Source organism: Lytechinus pictus, chromosome 7 (genome assembly GCF_037042905.1).
Source record: "Lytechinus pictus isolate F3 Inbred chromosome 7, Lp3.0, whole genome shotgun sequence".
Taxonomy (NCBI): domain Eukaryota; kingdom Metazoa; phylum Echinodermata; class Echinoidea; order Temnopleuroida; family Toxopneustidae; genus Lytechinus; species Lytechinus pictus.
The window spans coordinates 47,296,327-47,315,117 of record NC_087251.1 but is presented as its reverse complement, the minus strand read 5'-3'; the positions used below and the strand labels follow the sequence as shown (position 1 = coordinate 47,315,117).

The 18,791-nt window shown below is 35.4% G+C and overlaps 2 protein-coding genes across 2 annotated transcripts; one reads left to right on the top strand and one right to left on the bottom strand.

The window, feature by feature from the left end:
- The first annotated feature begins 670 nt into the window (after positions 1-670).
- On the top strand, positions 671-10,589 carry LOC129265659 (nucleic acid dioxygenase ALKBH1-like). Its single transcript, XM_054903627.2, has 5 exons — positions 671-885; positions 2,713-2,830; positions 3,785-3,947; positions 4,355-4,636; positions 5,133-10,589. Exons 1-5 carry the CDS (start codon positions 769-771, stop codon positions 6,037-6,039), a joined length of 1,587 nt encoding a protein of 528 aa, XP_054759602.2. The 5' UTR covers positions 671-768; the 3' UTR covers positions 6,040-10,589.
- Positions 10,590-12,547: 1,958 nt separating this feature from the next.
- On the bottom strand, positions 12,548-16,896 carry LOC129265661 (fatty acid-binding protein, adipocyte-like). The gene is made up of 2 exons (XM_064102934.1): positions 13,102-16,896; positions 12,548-12,918 (listed from the first exon to the last, which is right to left on the bottom strand). Exon 1 carries the CDS (start codon positions 16,033-16,035, stop codon positions 15,559-15,561), a length of 477 nt encoding a protein of 158 aa, XP_063959004.1. The 5' UTR covers positions 16,036-16,896; the 3' UTR covers positions 12,548-12,918; positions 13,102-15,558.
- Positions 16,897-18,791: the final 1,895 nt, after the last annotated feature.

Below are 18,791 nucleotides of genomic sequence, written 5' to 3'. Positions count from 1 at the left end.
GAAGATGAAATGAAGAAGAAGATAAGTAAGGTGAAGATGAAGATGAAGATGAAGGAGGAGAATAATAATAACAATGATGATGATGACGGATGATGATGATAATAATAATAATAATAATAATAATGATAATGATAATGATTAAGAAGAAGATTCTCAATTCTTTTTATTATTATAAAATATTATATTATTCTTCAATTATTATTTATTTATTTATTTATTTAATTTATTTATTTACTTTAGCTTACTTATTTGGAAGGGGGTTCATGGCCCCCAAGCCCCCACCCCATCTATACGTCATTCATATATTTCAACCCTTCTCTCTCTCTCTCTCTCTCTCTCTCTCTCTCTCTCTCTCTCTCCCTTTCTCCCATCCCTGCGTTTCTTCAATCCTTTCTCAGTTTCTGACATTAATTTTTTGTTTTGCGGCCCCTTTGCGGCAATGTGATGTTGACTTTTTGTGAATATTTTTTTTCTTAATTTTTTAAATACTGTTTCGCTATACTACACGATCATTCTTTAACTTTTATTACAATACTTCTTTAACTGTTTTGTTATGTATCAAGGATATCTCATTAAAAGAAAATGAGGAGAACAAAACTAATAAGAGAAAAGAAATAAAAATTGATGATGGATTTTGTTGGACACCTTGTACTGTTGAAATAAAAACCTCATAATCGATAATATATTCAAAATGGCAGCCCCCATGGAGCCTTAGTACGCGCCTAAGCAAGGTCAAGGATCGGCCAAATAAGAGAGGGAAAAATAGACATGGAAGGTGCTTTTGATGATAATTTCCGACCAGAATTCAAGCGTTATAAGAAAAAATATCCTCCTCCTTGTTTTAAGGAAGTGCTTGACACAGACAGTGCTGGACATGAGAAAATGGTAAGTCCGGAGAATCAGTCCAGTCCCATGTGTTCATTAAAACGTAATAGCCTGAAAAGGGACTGGTCCTTCAAGAATGTGTGTGGAGCCAATCGACAATTGTCAGTGCGTGCGATTTTGATGATACGCAAGTAAATTGGCCTTATCACATATTTGTGTTGGTTGTGTACAAATTTCATATTGGCTAAATCACCAGCTAGAAATAGAATATGTACCACTGGCACTGGCAGTGCAGTTTTTTTTTCAACTTAATTGAACTTTGCAATAATAATCAACGTTACAGTGACACTAACACTTTGAAGTTTGATTATGGGCAACAACAAAAAGATAACACCAGTGATAGATCCATTGGGGGGGGGGCACATTCGGCCTGTGCCCCCTAATTTTGATGATTGATAGTTTTGAGAGCCTATATCATAAAATTGTTAACGTAATAGATCATCTATGCCGTTTTAACCCAGGACAGTGTGCCCCCTCTTGAAAGTGAGAAATTTTTTTTGGCTTGTCAAATTTTCATCTTTGAAATGTGCCCCCTACCCCTATTGGAAAATCTTGGATCTGCCCCTGGACAAGACGAAATGATACGATTGTGTGTTAAATCTTATTTTCTGCTTAAAAAAAATTATTCACACTTTCACAGCAATTTTGGGGCTATACCTACAGTTTGTTGCTTTAATTTTGTTATTGTTGTTTTTGTTGCTTTTGTTTGTTGTTGCATATGCTTTCCCCATTTATTTCTCACTTGTCTTGAATCTTGCTTTTCATAATTTTTTCTTGATTTGTTCTGTTCTTTCCCCCTTAACTTTTGTTATTTTCCTATTTCAGTAAATTCACCCCTTGATTTTCCTTTCCTATATTTTTCCAGAGTGTACTACTAGTATTCTACTTTTATTTATTTTGTGGTTTTCATTTTTATTCCAGTTTTTTTTCCCTTTAATACCCTAAAAAGTAAAAACACCTTGTTTTATTATCATTATTTATTTATTTTCTTCCCCCATTCTCTTCTCAGGATTCTTTTTTTTTTCTGTTTACATTTATTAATTTCTAATTTTTATTTTCTTTTTATGTTTTATCATCATCATCATCATTTCCTCATTCTGTATCCTTTCCCTCTCTTCCTCCTCTCCCTATTTTTTTTTTGCTTGCATGGCAATATTTTATTTATTCGATTATTCACTTATTCATTTGTCTGTCTGTCTGACTAGTGAATTCCTATGTATGTATCTCTTTGTTCTTTTATTCATTTGTTTATTCACATGTTCATTAATCTATTTTTTTCAATCATTTTTGCCTTTATAACTTATTCAAAGAATAGAAATATAATCAAAAGACAAGGAAAATATATATCCACTCTTTTATTTTGATTTGTATTAAATTCAATATGTGCCTTATAATGAAGAATCAAGAACATCTATCTAGTTTAGGTACATGTATGTAAACTCTCCATCTGGGACTCAAAAGTTTATGGACACTTCCATTCCATACTCAATTACAAAATCCCTCTTGACAAGATTCTTATAGATTTTGTTTACGATTCTTAACAAGATTCCAACTACTAAAACTACGACGATGGTGTTGTTTGTGATAAGGGAACGATGGTGTAGCTTGGCTACACCATTTCATGTCTTTAGATTTGATTGAAAATTTCATTTGATAAAGAGATCGACGATTACTATCTTATGTGAAATCTTGTGGTTTAGTCACCTAATTATGCTTTCCAATATACTATGCTGCAATTATGACATAATTATCAGTATATTTGATATAGTTGTGTAAGTTGAGTTGTTAGCATACTAAAGTACTTTTAAATATCCAATTCCATTCAAGCTCTATAGATTCCAGATTCCCCAAGAGGATGACACCAAGCAGACAAGATCAGAAGCAGCAAGCTTTGGCCTGAAAAATCCCAGTGAATGGCAGTGTTATGGGACTCATGAATTCCCAGGTATATAATTTTGTTGTTCAGGTGGTCTAGCCTTGTATTTTTTTCCCATAAAATTGTGATATTTTCTAATCACCTGTATAATAATATTTGCATTTTTATCTGTATTGGTTATTTATCAATTGATATGTATTTATGTTCATAATCACTCTTTTAAGTTAATCATATTTTCACATAATCTACCCATGTTATGGCCTTTTCCACAGGCTTAGCCATGCCCTTACCAATACCATGGTCCTTTTACGTGAAGACCCCTTATGATAATGATTTCTGTTACAGCTTTACTATCGGCCAATCAAATTGAAGGATTTCCGTAGCTTTTAACTGTTATTGTAATTTTGTTATGATAACAAGTTTTTTAAAATTGGGCCCCAGTACGACCCATCATTGACCAAAACATGCATGCTTTGTGTTCTTATTCATGTTTATCTCTTTGTGCGCTGGGCCATGATCCCCTCTGTGCTGGATTATTTCAGGCAGCGAAACAATGCATTATTTGTTTGAGCGTGAAATGCGAAGTATGCGCGGCACCAAGTGTGCCTTGGTATGAAGTAGGCGTGGAAAGGTTATACTAATCTCCAAGGTTACGTTCATGTATACGTGGATGTGCACATTCACACAGTGGCAGAACTTAGCTTGCTTATCAAACCCTTCACTCGAGTTAAGGGTCTGAATTGCAGCCTACTCATGCCTTGTGTACTGAAGGCCCTCTTGTATGTGCTAGTCTTTGCATGGAGACACAACTGTTGATCAAAGTTTCAATCAGGGTCTGTGCCTGCAGACTAGGCAGAACTAGCCAGGTTCCATTTTACGAGCCATACTGTTTTAGCACAGTGGTGGGCCCTGTCAATGTACTGCGCGAGTGTGTTTAATCCGCCTCGTTCCACCACACTTCCATGGTCTCGCTGTCATTCTCATTCAAATTCCTCCCGAATTGATCCCTTTGTTTTTTCTCAGGATTTCAATTCATCAGGAATCCCTTCCTGCCGGGAGCTCAGAGATACTGGGTGAGACGCTGCCTAGCTGACTACCCATGTAAACCCAACGTTACCAACTTAGACACACACCATCACCCTGATCAGCTTTGTAATCCGTGGCAGACCAGGAGAAAGAAGGACAGGTATGCTCCTTGTTGATTGATGCTCTCAAGGCCCTGTAACATGAAGTGTAGCAATTGATCATAGGGTTGATTTCTGCGATTGATTGCAATGATTATTTTGTATGATCAGTTGTAAAAAACAGCCCAAAAATCAGTTGTGAAGATTTGTGTTACTGGCCCCCAAATATATTCCCTTTTGCAAGGCATTAGAAAATAAAATCCTTAAAACTAAAAGACTCGCCTATGATAGTCGGATAGTGCATTTGAATGTAACAATCTTGCATTTGCATGAAACATCATCCTGTTAATCAGGGTCCACTGGTAGAACATTTTTCGAAACTAAGGTGGCTACCCCGAATGAATATGATGTTATTATTATTATTGTTGAACATACAGACACAAAATAGTGCACTTCTTCCCTTATGCAGTTCCCCAAGTCAGAAGACCAAAGACAAGACTGCCATGGACCAGCTGCGATGGGTGACCCTGGGCTACCACTATGACTGGGACAACAAGGTCTACAACGAGGACCAGTACTCCCCGTTCCCAGAGGACCTGGGTCTTATGACAGCCCTGATTGCCGAGGTACTTGGCTACCCTCAATTCAAGGCTCAGGCAGGCATCGTGAATTTCTACCACATGGATTCTACACTTGGAGGTCATACCGATCATTCAGAATTTGACCTCACTGCTCCGCTCATTTCATACAGGTAAAGTGCCAGGGGGCTGTTTTATAAAGCTGTTTGTAAGTTGCGCATGACTGTGTGGACGACTGGTGATCCTTTCTTGTGGTAATCGCCAAATTTCTATTGGTGTTGATTTAACTCACAGGAAAGGGTCACCGGTCGTGCATCAAGTTGATTGTAACTTTATGAAACCCCATATTTGTCTCTTATTCAGTGTCAGACATATTTCATGTAAGATCCTTGTATTGTCCTTGCAAGTTATTCTCCAGAATTTTAGATCTTGAACAATAACAAAATGGAATATTATTTCTTATGGAAGCCTTTATATTAGCAGTCCTAGGTTATGTTTTGCAGGAGGTAATTCATATAAACTTAGAGATTCAACAGATTTGATTCTCAATTTCTATCTGTACTTAAAGCTACACAAGAGAATTTGTTAATGCCCCAAAGGCTCAGACTAGAGGGCTTATATGAGATATTAATTAAATTTCAGACCCTTTGTAATTGTTCTAATTCATAGCCTTGGACAGTCAGCTATCTTCTTGGTGGGAGGCACTACCAAAGCTACCAAGCCAATGGCTTTGCACTTAAGGAGTGGTGATGTCATTGTCCTGGGAGGTGCATCAAGGCTTGCCTATCATGCTGTACCAAGGATCATGTATGCCCGTAAGGAAGGTCAGCTTCCACGGTGCTTTGACCTAACTGATGATCTTCTGCAGCAACAAGAGAGTGAAGAAGAAGAATATGTCACTGGAAGCACTCTGAATGTTGGAGATCACACAGCACAGGAGAATATAGAGGATCTGTGTGACAAGACATGTAAAGCAGCAGTTGATGCGGATGTTGAACATATTGCAAAGCTTTCAGATTCTGTTACAATAAGTGCCACAGGGAATCAAAAACCAAACAACAACCTGGCTCCAAGAGGTTCGCAACAGGGCATGAATGATCAGTGTGACGAAACATGCAATGCAGCAGTTGATGTGGATGTTGAACATTCGGGAAAGCTTTCAGATTCTGTTGCATCAAGTGTTGCTGGAGATCATAGACCAAAGAACACCCTTGAACAGTGTCCATACAATTCTTCTACAGATGAGCCATGTGAACGTCTAGGTAGCTGCATCAAGAGAACATCTGTCACAGATACTGTCTCTGCATCTAGGACTTACCCGTCAAACTCGGCAGACCCCTGCATTACTGACATTTCTGGGGTATCCAAAAACATATCAAGTGCAATTAGAAGTCTATCTAGAGAGGATCTGTGGAAAGAATTTGAGGAATACCTGAAACATGGCAGGATAAATATCAGTGTGAGGCAAGTGACTGGGCCAGGTAAGGGATTTCCTGAAAAGGAAAGGAGAGGAGAGAGTGATAGAGATTTGTTGCATAGTAGTGATGCAAAGAGGACTAAAGTAAACTCTAAATAAGTAAGAGTCTCTATATTTTAACTCTGTTTAATGGAATTATAATTACTGGAATTTCATCAATACTTGTGATTTACACTTATTATGTACCTGATTTAAACATTTTGATGGGGAAATCGCAAAAATTTCCTTTAAAAACTGAAAAGAATCTGTGAGGGCAATAAAGGGAAATTCAACATGACAAAAAGTTTATCGTAAGAATAGCAGAATGATAATGAAAAGTAGGCCTACTGGTAAAGGATTGGGGGAAATCGATCACAGATTAAAACTGTATTAGATTTTTTTGTGTGTATTGTGACATTATTTGGGAGCAGCTTCCCCATATAATGTGAAGTAAAAAGAAATTTTGTGATGTAAAAATCAATTAAACTTTATTATAAAAAAAAAGAATTGTCATAACTTAAAAATTTTATGGATCTAGTTCATGAAACTTAGACATAAGAGCAATCATGTATCCCTGAATATCATATGCGAGTTTCAGATCACATGATCAAGGTCAAAGGTCACTTAGGGTCAATGAACTTTAACCATGTTGGGGGTATTTGAGGAATTGTCATCATAACTTTGAAATTGTATGGATCTAGTTCATGAAACTTGGACATGAGCAATCAAGTATCCTTGAACATCCTGTGGGAGTTTCAGGTCACATGACCAAGGTCAAAGGTAATTTAGGGTCAACAAACCTTGGTAATGTTGGGGGTATTTGTGGAATTGTCATAACTTTAAAAGTTTATGGATCTAGTTCATGAAACTTTGACATACATGTTAGGGCAGCAATGTGTCCCTGAATACCCTGTGTGCGTTTCAGGAACATGGCCAAGATCAAAGGTCATTTAAAGGTTAATGACCTGTGGCAGTGTTGGGAGTATATGGTGAATTGGCATCATAACTTAGAAAGTTTATGAATCTAGCTCATGAAACATTGACATGGGTAATCAAGTCAGAGGTCATTTTGGGGGAATGGACACAGTATTTTATTAATATCATACACCTGTATGAGTGTTTTCTTTTGTGAATAATTATTCATTAGCTGTTTTCAAAGGCAGTACTGCTGCTGTATTGAATTGCGTAATGCAGGCGAGACTGATTAAAAAAAAAAAATTTTCTTTAGGGTGAAATTACCCTTGAACACTAATTGCTCACATGACTTTGGAAAAAATCTTAACACACCAAAGGCAATGGCTGAATGTGTTTTAAAGGAAGGAACTGAGTATGGATATTTCTACTATGAAATGCCTCAACCCTAAAAGGGTTTTTCCATGATAAATCCGTTGCGCAAATTTTTTCAACCGCGCCGCTCGCTGACTTTTGATTTTCAAATCTTGCACAACTTTTGAGACCAAATTTGTGATGCCCGGGTACATGGTCACGAAATTACGCAACATTATGTAAGTGCATGTCAGACCAAAAACTGCTCAAAAACTTGAATTCATGTACAAATCCAATGCAAATTGTGTATTTAGCCAAATTCATAAATTGATAATTTTTTCTATTTTTAATGATAAAACTTAACTAATTTTGTCTTCTTTATGATCAGAATTAAGTCTGCAACAATTTCCATCGAAAAAACAATAAAAATCAAAAAGTAAAAAAACATTGAAATACAAAAGAAATTTAAAAAACAATAAAATACATAAGAAAAAAATTGCAATACCAAATTTTTTTGAAGTACGTTTGATCGGGATCCTACAAAGAGTCTGTGAACAAAAAATTTGGAATTTTTGGGCCATTTAATAGTTAGAGGTCGGAATCAACCTAAGAAAGAATTTAAGTGAAAATCACTGACTTTTTATGCCCCCGCAGACAAAGTCCGGAGGGGGCATTAAGCGTTGCCCCTGTCCATCCGTCCTTCCGTCCCCCCACTTGGTTTCTGCGCAATAACTCGAAAAATATTGAATGGATAATTAAAAAATTTTGGTGTGCAGGTAGATGACACCAAAATACAGGCTAAGTTTGAATTCGGAGTCCGCAGGTCAAAGGTCACAGACTCACAGCTCATTAAATATGCGAGTTGGTTTCCACTTGATAACTTATGAAATATTCAACAGATTTTTTTAAAAATTTGGGAAAAATTTGGGTGTGTAGGTAGACAAATCCAAAATACAGGGTAAGTTCGAATTCGGAGTCCGCAGGTCAAAGGTCACAGCTCATTATATATGTGAGTTGGTTCAAAGGTCTTAAATTGTTCATTATATATATATGCATATTGGTTTCTGCACAATATTAAGTTCAATCATATTGAATGAATTTCTGATCGCGTTAAGCGGGGGCATCTTTGTCTTTTGGACACGTCAAATTTCTAGTTGTTTCAAGGAATGCTTCCCAGGTTACCCCATTGAGATTTATCAGTATGGGTGTATTATGAAGTTCTTTCCGATGAACCCATAAAAAAGCTGTTGAATAAATATACAATGATCATTTTTAGATAAGAGATTTTATCTTCTAATTTATTTACCACTTTAAATGTGGGTCATAAGTTAGATGACATTGAAAGATGAAATTAAAAATTTTATAATGATTTTCCGATCAGAAACCACTCTGATCAAATACTTTTGCCATACACCTACATTCATAAAATCAACATCTTGAAAGAGTTTCATTTGCTTACCAAGCAATTGTTATTGGTTTTAATCTGATCATTTACCTGATCAAATATTGATCAAGTCTTCAAGAGATTAATAGCATCCATAAAATTTGATATATGGATTCTGCGAGGCATCATTCATTTAATAATAGGCTTTAAAGACAACTTCCTCTCATTGGCTTAGAGGTGTACTGAAATATAGTTCATTTTGGATATATTGGGCAAATAATTTTCTTGATAATTCAATGGAAATTGTTTCATATTCCCAATATTTAATGAAAATGAGAATCTTCAAAATGTCTAGTCATATCATTGCCAGCACTGTAAGAATGTATTACAAATAATAAAATCATATGTATTTTTCATTAACTACGACTCTGAGTTCACTTTGACTTGATTATGCATTGAGCTTGCAATTTTCCTTTAAATTCAAGGAATTTCTGGGCATAAATTAAGATAAAAATCTATGTTAACAAGACATTCACTTACCAAAATCATAGAATGCACAGTATCTTCAGAAATGAACTATCAACAATGAATTTGTATAAAACAACAGAGATGATGATACTCTTTAAGCTTATCTGGCCCGAAGGGCCAGATGAGCTTATGCCGTGGTGTGGCGTCCGTCGTCCATCCGCAATTTCAAAATGTTCTTAATCGTCATTTCAAGTCTAATTTCAATACTGTTTGCTTACTATGATAGCACTAGGCGGGGGATTCAAAATTTCTAAACAGAATTTTGAAACTCATTCAATATGCTAATTTATGCGCATTTTTTTTCACAAAAAATGCTTCTTCTTCATTTGTTGACCGATTTTCTTTTTCTTCCATCTGGTAGAACTTCATAAGGTTCATCAAACTTCTACACAGAATTTTGAAATTTTGAGTAGAAAACTATTTATGCTAATTTATGCAAAATTTATTCATAAATCACACAAAAAATACCCTTTCTCCTTCGTTTGGTGATCAGTTTCAATTTTGTTTGCTTTATATGATAGCTTAAGGTGGGATCCAACATTTCTACACAGAATTTTGAAACTCATTAAATATGCTAATTTATGCATATTTTTCAAAACTCACAAAAACAAGATGCTTCTTATTTATTTGTTGACTACTTGACTGATTTTGATTTTTTTTTCTATCTGAGAGCCTCATGAGGTTCACCAACTTCAATTCTGTTTCCTTAATGTATGTCACCAATATAAATATGATTCACTAAAGTATCAACTGGGATGAAATTAAAAATTGTGTTAAATTTGGTTGTGAGATGTTGGATGAGCTCCACATCATTGATGTGCTAGTTTTTTATCCGACTCATATTTCATACAGGTTGAAAGTAAATTTTCTTCTATTGTATAAGATTGATGCTTAGGGAAAAAGTAATACTCATTGAAATACCATATAAAGTAGTGACATTTTAATTTTGTTTTTATATGAACTATTGTATGAATTTTGATTTTTGATTGAATCCATTTATTTCATTTCAATAAAAAGATATTTACAAAGTATAACATAAATGATTATCACATAATATGCCAATATACAAATACATGACAATATGAAATGAAATAAGAGAACTTAAGGAAAGGCCTAAAAGGCTTTGTGGGTAAAAGTTCCCTCAAATACTTATACTACATTGCGTTACAGGCATATTAGAATCTTCAATCTGTTATACCCCACCCCCCTCCCTTTAAAAACACACATCGGAATAGTCTTTTATACTGATATATTTTTGAAGAAGCACTCAATAAATATGATGAGCCTGAAAATTTATTGGTTAATGTTCCATGATATTACTGAAGTTATGGAATTGTTTTTACAAAGAAATTATGTGCAATGGGCCTTATGTTTGCTATCTTTGTAAGGGCCATTAAAGTAAGTTCTCCTGATACAGAGTAATTTAGAAGTGTTATTTATTGGTCTTATATGACAATGACACTAATAAAAAATATCATAAATGGAAATGGAAGATTAATTGTGTACCTTATGTTTTTATAAACCAAGGAAGCAGTGGTGTAATGAGCCAGAAATTTTGAGAGTGCCATGCATGGCTTATTGGAGCAATATTTCTAAGAAGCTGTGAGAAAGCAAAGCGAGTGAATTAAAAAAAAATCATTTGTATAATTTTGTGATAGATTTTGATATAGTAATTAAGAAATAATGTCACTTTCACCCTTTTCCCTCCCTTTTTCTCTCTTCACCTTTTTATCTCGACCTTGAAATCTTTAGGGGGTCCATGGCCCTTAAGCCTCCTCCCCTCCTCCAATATGTACACCATTGGTAGGAAGTAAATAATAGTATCTCATAAAACATGGTAGTTTGCACTTCTTCATATTATTTTCATATTCTCTATTATCGTAAAACTCTTCATCTCGAATACATACTTGTATGTAATGATATACAAGATAGAACTATACTATACCTATATTTCAATGGTCATTATGGGGATGAAAATTATGATGATGATGATGGTGATGGTGATGATGATGGCGATGATGATGATGATGAAAATAGTGATGGTGATGCCAATGATGATGGTGATGATGATTATGATGATGATGAATGATGAATCATAGTTATGGTATTGATATTAGCACATTGAAAAAGAATATATGGCATAAATAGACAGAACTGTGTACCAATTTATATGTAGAGAAAGAAAGAAAGAAAGAAGGAAGGAAGGAAAGAAAGAAAGAAAGAAAGAAGGAAGGGGAGAGATATGGAATAACTATTTTGAGATTAACGATTGATGATAATAAACCCACTTGATGGAGGCGATGTTTCCCGATTATCAAGTTTCTGGATTCACCAGAATGAATGTTTCACAAATTCAATATTTGCATATATCCAATCTATCCCTTACAACAAGTTCACGACTTCTTGCTAGATATGTATATAATTATACCCGCTCCTTATCTTGTATAGTGGAGCATTTGAGTCCTTCTTGTAAAAGCATTAGTTCATAATTATGCATAGAAGCTATTATTTCAAGTAGCGTATTTCTCATTAGGAGGGGCGCTTAACACACTTTCTCTTCCCCTCTAAAAGGAAAGAGGAGGGCGACAAAACGACTTAAAAAAAGACGAAGCCATAGCCCCTGGAAGCATAGGCGGAAATCCCAGAGGGGACAGGGGGCCCCACCCCCCTACTCAAAATAGTAGGGGGACACAATATCAAATGTCCCCCTACTATTTTTTGGTCTTTTGTGATGAAAAGAAATACTTCATTCAAAATGGAAATAAAACTTGTATTTTGGACGAGATGACCTTACTTTGGGGGAGATAACTTTTTTTTTTGCTTGTCAATTTTTCCAGCCCCTTGTCCCCCTACCTTTTGGGAGAGATTTCCGCCCCTGCCTGGAAGTAGGCATGGCAGTTGTTCTAGAATTTTTACTTGTGTTTGTGTGTGTGTTTGGGGGGGGGGGGGTGGTGATTATTCTAACACTTAAAAAAGGTAAGCTTGTGGTGTTAGAACCTGTTTCATGCTAATGTGAGGTCATCTCCATGGCCGTACCCAGCGTCGGTTGGTGGATATGGCAGTTATCTTCACCCTGCCCAATGTGAAAAATCTATATATTTTTTTATTTAAAAATATCTTTAAAAATCACCAAAGTTGTACACCACATCGTTCAATTTCACCAATGAAAATTTAAAAAAGTGTGCTATAACAACCTTGGACGCTTTACCCCGTCGAATACCATTCTTCATATCCCCTACCCCTTGGAAAATTCTGCTTACAGCCCTTAAATGTAGCATTGAAGATGTGTAACATTAGGAACTCCTCTAAAATATAGGTGAGCCCCAGGAATATTCGCCCACCCCATCCAGTGTTGTTTTTGGCACGCCTGCTCATAGCCTAATATATGTCATGCTACATGATAAATGACATTTTATTTTGCGTATGATTGATGACAAGCAAGACACGGCGTTTAATCATATTTTTATTTATAACACATTTCCATTAGTGAGATGTTTTATCTCCAAATGATAATTAATAGAAACCGATATATTGTGATCAAATCTTTCTTTGCACACTTGCAGGATCAGAATAGGGAAATGATAACATCAAACGGAGGTAGGACCTGAATGTAGACCTAGTTAGGTTTTTTTTTCATTTGTATAATGAGTAACCAAATACGAATGAAGGGGGTTTCATTGTTGTGTAAACAGAATGAATAAACAAACTATTGTTCAGATCGTGCCTCCCATGTTCGAGATTTAGTTTCTGTTTGATCACGTTTTGCGTGGACATAAATTTTGCAAGTACACAGTAAAAAAAAAATTATACAACGCTGTTTACTATATGAACCTTACAGTAATTGTTTAAACAGCTTAAACAAGTGTTTAAATCTTAAGCAACAAAGTTTCATTTTCAATATCTAATCTTCAATAAATTAAACATAATTGTTTAAACGGTTAAACAAATACTGTAAGGTTCATATAGTAAACAGCGTTGTATAAAATCTTGAACAGCATTTTTACTGTGTATGATGAATGTTTTCGTGCTGCAAATTATTTGCATTATAAAACAGCCGCCATGTCTAATGATCAACTACCTAAGGGATGTGTATGCATCTTCTATTTTTTATTTTAAGGCTTCTTAGGCATTCATGAATGCATCCATTGTTAAACTAATTAATCTTAAGAGCATTGCGAGCGATAAATCGTACTCTTCAGACATAATCATGAGCAATATATTTCATATTTTAAAATTTAATCAAAAATATTTGGTTCCATAATGTAACGGTTAGCACTCGAGATTCTGATCCTAGTTAGAATCGTGACCGGATACATCCAAATTGTCACGTGAGTGAAACATATCACATGAGAGATGAATGATGTAATAACATAATCAAAAAGAAACTAATTGAAAGTGTCAGAATAACCTTATATCATTGAAAGAAGCAACAACTTGAAAGTTAAATCATTGCCAAACGATTTGCAGCCTCTTAGTACATGGGCATATCACAATCTCATCTAAAGGACAAGTCCGTCCAAACATACATGTGATTTGAATAAAAAGAGGAGACTCCAACAAGCATAACACTGAAAATTTCATCAAAATCGGATGTAAAATAAGTTATGATATTTTGGAAATTTCGCTTAATTTCACAAAACATATGCACATCCTGCCTTCCCGTGGTTGTCAAGTGACTAGTGACGACGACGCCCGGTCGCTATTTCTTTTGTATTTTATTATACATGAAAATACATGAAATACTATAGTGTTCTAATTTTCTCTTCATTGTCCTGTGAAATAAAGTTTTAATCCTCTCTGAACATTTGAAATTACCATTGTTTGAACATTTTATGGTTCAGTCAAGCTGGTCCTTATTGTCACATCGGTAAAATTAAAATATTCTATAATTCAAACAATAAAAAAAATAGTGAGTTAGGGACATCATTGACTCTCTCATTTGCATAATCACTGAGTTGTGCAGATAACTGTTTTGTAAAAAAAATTAGCGAAACTTTGAAATGTCATAACTTTCTTATTTTACAACTGATTTTGATGAGATTTTCAATGCTGTGCTAGTTTGATTTTTCTCTATTGATTCGAATCAACATTTATCTGATATGGACTTGACCTTTAAGATAATTCTACAAATATATCAATTTCTATGATTAAAATAAACAAAGCAAAGAACCTGCCTATGAAATGACAGTTTCGATTTCCATTTGAGTATACACTTGGAATCGTAAAGATATATATACACGTACTTCCAAACAATAGACATGAGTTCTTCATACTTGCAAATTATGGCAATATGTAATATGCACAGCACTTCCTTAATATCGTCTTAATACAAATGGTTTGTTGCTTCACATCGTTGTAATTTAATTCATGGAAGATCATGGCTTTGTACATATATACGTATATATGTAATGTATATCAATTACTTTTACACAGACCTACGATAATCGTAATTGATCAATTATGATGATAAGGATGATGTTTTCAACGAACAGTAAAATGATTCAAATGATTGCAATATAAGAATATTTATAAAAGTAAAGAAATAAATATCGACCATATGGCAATCACGATATAATAATAGCATTAAAAATAACAATAATAAAACCAGTGATAATAATAACAGTAGTAATATTAATAATATTAATTATCACAATATTATTATACTGACACATTCAGACACGGTGTACTGCCGTGGTCAATTATTACATTTCAAATTACCAAAATTAATTCTTACAGCCTTGAAAGAAAAACATTGAGGGGGGTTTTCTCCTGAAATAAACAACCAATTACTTATTGCAAAAATGGGAATTGTTATTTCAATTTTTGTTATATTTATATTAATTTGGATTGCTCTTTTAGATACAGGGGTACTTCAGCCTAGTCCTTTTGATTGCATACTACAGTGGCGGCGTAAACAATCTTGGCAAATGATATTAAAATGATCATAGTGCAATATATACAGATGCATAGCTTTGATATACATATAAGATTGCAAATTCAATTTGCATAAAAAAGCACATATTATTGCAATATAAAATACTTTCAGCGATTAAAGAAAAAAATCAGCCTTTGTGTATAATCATGATATCGCATAGAATTTTAAAAAAGACGGGTGTAATTTCCAGTCACTCTCTTTAGTTTGTGATATCCTTTGAAAATATCGCTTGGAGTTCACACCTTTCTTGCTCAGAGCCAACACGAGATGTTCCCAATATGATGTTCTTTTAGTCCTTCTCTTTAGTTTGTAATATCCTCCGAAAATACCCCTTGGATTCCACTCCTTTCCTCCGAAAATACCACTTAGATTCCACTCCTTTCTTGCCCTAAGCTGGTACGAGATGTTCCCCAAACGATGTTCTTTTAGTCATTATCTTTAGTTTGTAGTATCCTTTGAAAATACCTCTTGGATTCCACCTAATTTGCTCTAAGCTAGTACGAGATGTTCCAAAAATGATGTTCTTTTACTCCTTCTCTTTAGTTTGTAATATCCTCTGAAAATACCGCTTGGCTTCCACTCCTTTCTTGCTCTGAGCCAACACGAGCTGTTCCCCGTCGAGGTACCGGGCAAACACAGGTCCGCTACCATCTGTGTCATCCACCATCCTGATGACGAGCTTCTCATCTTCCCAAGATGCCTTCATCTCCCTGTCCGATTTCTCCCACGGAATGTTCCCCTTGAAGACCTCGTCGACCTTGAAGCACATCTCCTGCTTGTTCAGGGTGGTCTTGGTGGCGATCTCGAAGTTGTCCTTGTCATCCTGTTTGATGACCACCGTGGGGCACACTTTAGATGCCATCGTCCGGTGGACCATCCCGACGCCACACTCCTTCAAGAACTTGTCCAAGTTCTCACTGCTCACCAACTTCCAAGAGCCACTGAGATCCACCGATACCATGTTTGTAAGGTTCCTTGGAGGAAAGTTTTCCGGAAGGTCCATGTAATTTGCCAGAGTTCTTACAAACAGTCAAATAATGGTGTATCCTTGCACAAACCAACGTGTTCTTATTATGGTGAAGGTTAACTTCGAAAGCTAGTAAACATTGAGTGTTTACTTTTCAACTTCTAGACTCTCACAGTATAGTATATTTCTTGACTGTTTTTGACAGACCAGGAGATAGATGATTTAAAAAAAAACCTGAAAACAATATCATACAAATGCGTTACAGCGGCTTCACCTATATGGACAGTTAAGTATACCTTGGCTTTGTAGTAACTCGCCGAGGTGTACACTCGATGTTTGTTCCGGTGAAACACAAAGGTTTGCTTTCCCATTAAAAAAAAACAGTGAATCAATAATCAACCCAAATCAACAACAGAAGTTCGACACACCGTGCACTTTTCCTGCCATCGGCCTCTTCCTTGTATATTACAAGGTTCACATGTATATAGTCGGTCGTCGGCAAAGCGGGAAACGTGTACGAAGGAAATTCCTTTCTAATCATAACGAGCAAGTGCGCATAATGAGTATTGTCAGCTTTCCAGCAGTCCAGTATAGCTGGTGGATCTACCGGGGTTACTAGTAATTTGCACCCGATGCGATGAGTTGTAGTAAACGTCCTACATCATCTGATAGTGATGCACCCTAATGGTCCCACAGACGAGAGTCGTGCTGCTCGTGCAGTGGCTTATATCCTCACAATCGCAAAGGCAATCAATATAAGCAAACTCTACAGATCACAAGTGATAATGATCGAACTGTCTGTGGAGCCATCTTCTGTCATCAGTAAATTAATGGGATTATCCGGCCATTCGCCGGGACACGCACTTCCTCTTGTGTGTTTCCTGCTTAAGTTAATTGGGATATGAGATGTGCTGCAGGCCTATATATACATAATACAGTTGAGTTGCATTATTGCGTTCATGATCGATTTTTGTACAATAATGGGTATAACCTTGGTATAATAATTATCTGGCATGACGAAATTGTCATAACGTCATATAACAAAACATTGAACAAAATAGTGTATGCGAAGTAATTTCGTACGCACCCACCCCTCCCTAGGGGACCTCCTTAAGTCACGAGAATGATTGAGGCTCCAGTGGTAGCTTTGCCTATATACGTGATATATTTTGTCACTTACTTAAATTTTCAATTAAACAAATAAAGCTCCTATATTTCTGCCTAGAGTATGCATCTCCACATCTTTTTGAAGCGCATGTTCTTATATATGTCAGCATTCATGCACCCTAGATAAGATGGCTTGCTCAAGCGAGAATCGGTTATAGGAACCTAATTTTGCGACCCTGGATCGAGTACTTCCATTACACAGCCCCACACATTCACTATCTCTCTCTCTCTCTCTTTCTCCCCATCTCTCTCTCTCTCTCTCCCCCTCTTCCACCACCCCTCCAAAATTAGAAGCTCGTATTTAATGTTATCCTTCTCTGTGAAATGAAGGGCGCCATCATAAAACTTATGCGATTTTTGAAACTTTTTTTTAACTGAATTGTCATGCTGAAAAATTTCGTATAAAATGTAAGCTGGTGATGATGATGATGATGATGATGTTTTGATGATGATGATGATGATGGTGATGATGATGAAGATGATGATGAGGATAATGATGATGATGATGTTGATGATGGTGATGAAGATGATGATGATGATGATGATGAGGATGATGATGATGATGGTGATGATGATGTTGATTTTGCTGATGATGATGTTGATGATGGTGATGAAGATGATGAGGATGATGATGTTGATGATGGTGGTGATGATGATGATGATAATTATGATGTTGATGATGATCATGATCATGATCCTGGTGATTATTATGGTGATTCATTCTAGAAGTAATGATTGTAATTTTTTCATACATACAAAGTTGTCGATTTTGTTGCTGTATATATATAAGCACCATTAATTACATCTTTTTATTTTGATAAATAATTTTAGATGATACTTTAAAAGATGGCAATTTAAGTGCATATCACTACCTCATTTCTGTCAAAAAGCAAATACGAACCTGTAGCCTTTAATAGCGCCACCTCAAGACCTTATCTACTCAAATCTGGTCAGGTTCCTAGCACACAAAACTTCATTCTGAGCGATGTAGTCTTGTAATATAGGCCCAACTAAATGATAACAATAAGTTTACTTCTCAATACATACAAATACACTAATTATGTTACCAAGTAGCAAAAACAAATACTTTCCCCTAAAATCATGTTTAGATTCTATAAATGAATAAAATTTTAAGCTCATTCATTCTCTGTATTATTGATAGTTGTCTCAAAACGTATTTTTTAAAGACTAAATATTTTTAACATACAGTAAATTTTACTAGTTCCAAATCACTTTAATTTAATTCACGGAAGGAAGTCATACCTTCGTATATAATTTGTATCAGGGGGATAGACCTCGATATCAGGGGGATAGACCTCGATAGGCCAATGGCTTTCTGTCTTTCCCCCACATCCGCCGTACAGCGGAAATCATTGTTTTTATTTACTGTGTTTTACTATCTGTTTATGACTACTTATACTTTATACTTGTCAATATCTGTTCTGTCGTATAAGAATTTTATTTGTATTTATGTATTTTTGTATTTTAAAGAGGTGTGAAAAAAATGAATCTGAATCTGTATATCCATTACCTTCAAAATATAGGCATACAATTATTGCATTATTCATAATCATAATGGAAAATGATGACTATTATGTCATGATTAGGTTGCTTTCATACAACAT

Coding starts and splice junctions, on each gene's coding strand:
- LOC129265659 (XM_054903627.2), top strand. CDS start 769: ATGGAAGGTGCTTTTGATGATAATTTCCGACCAGAATTCAAGCGTTAT. Junction 2,831..3,784: donor TGGGACTCATGAATTCCCAG/GTATATAATTTT, acceptor GTTTTTTCTCAG/GATTTCAATTCATCAGGAAT. Junction 3,948..4,354: donor ACCAGGAGAAAGAAGGACAG/GTATGCTCCTTG, acceptor TCCCTTATGCAG/TTCCCCAAGTCAGAAGACCA.
- LOC129265661 (XM_064102934.1), bottom strand. CDS start 16,035: ATGGACCTTCCGGAAAACTTTCCTCCAAGGAACCTTACAAACATGGTA.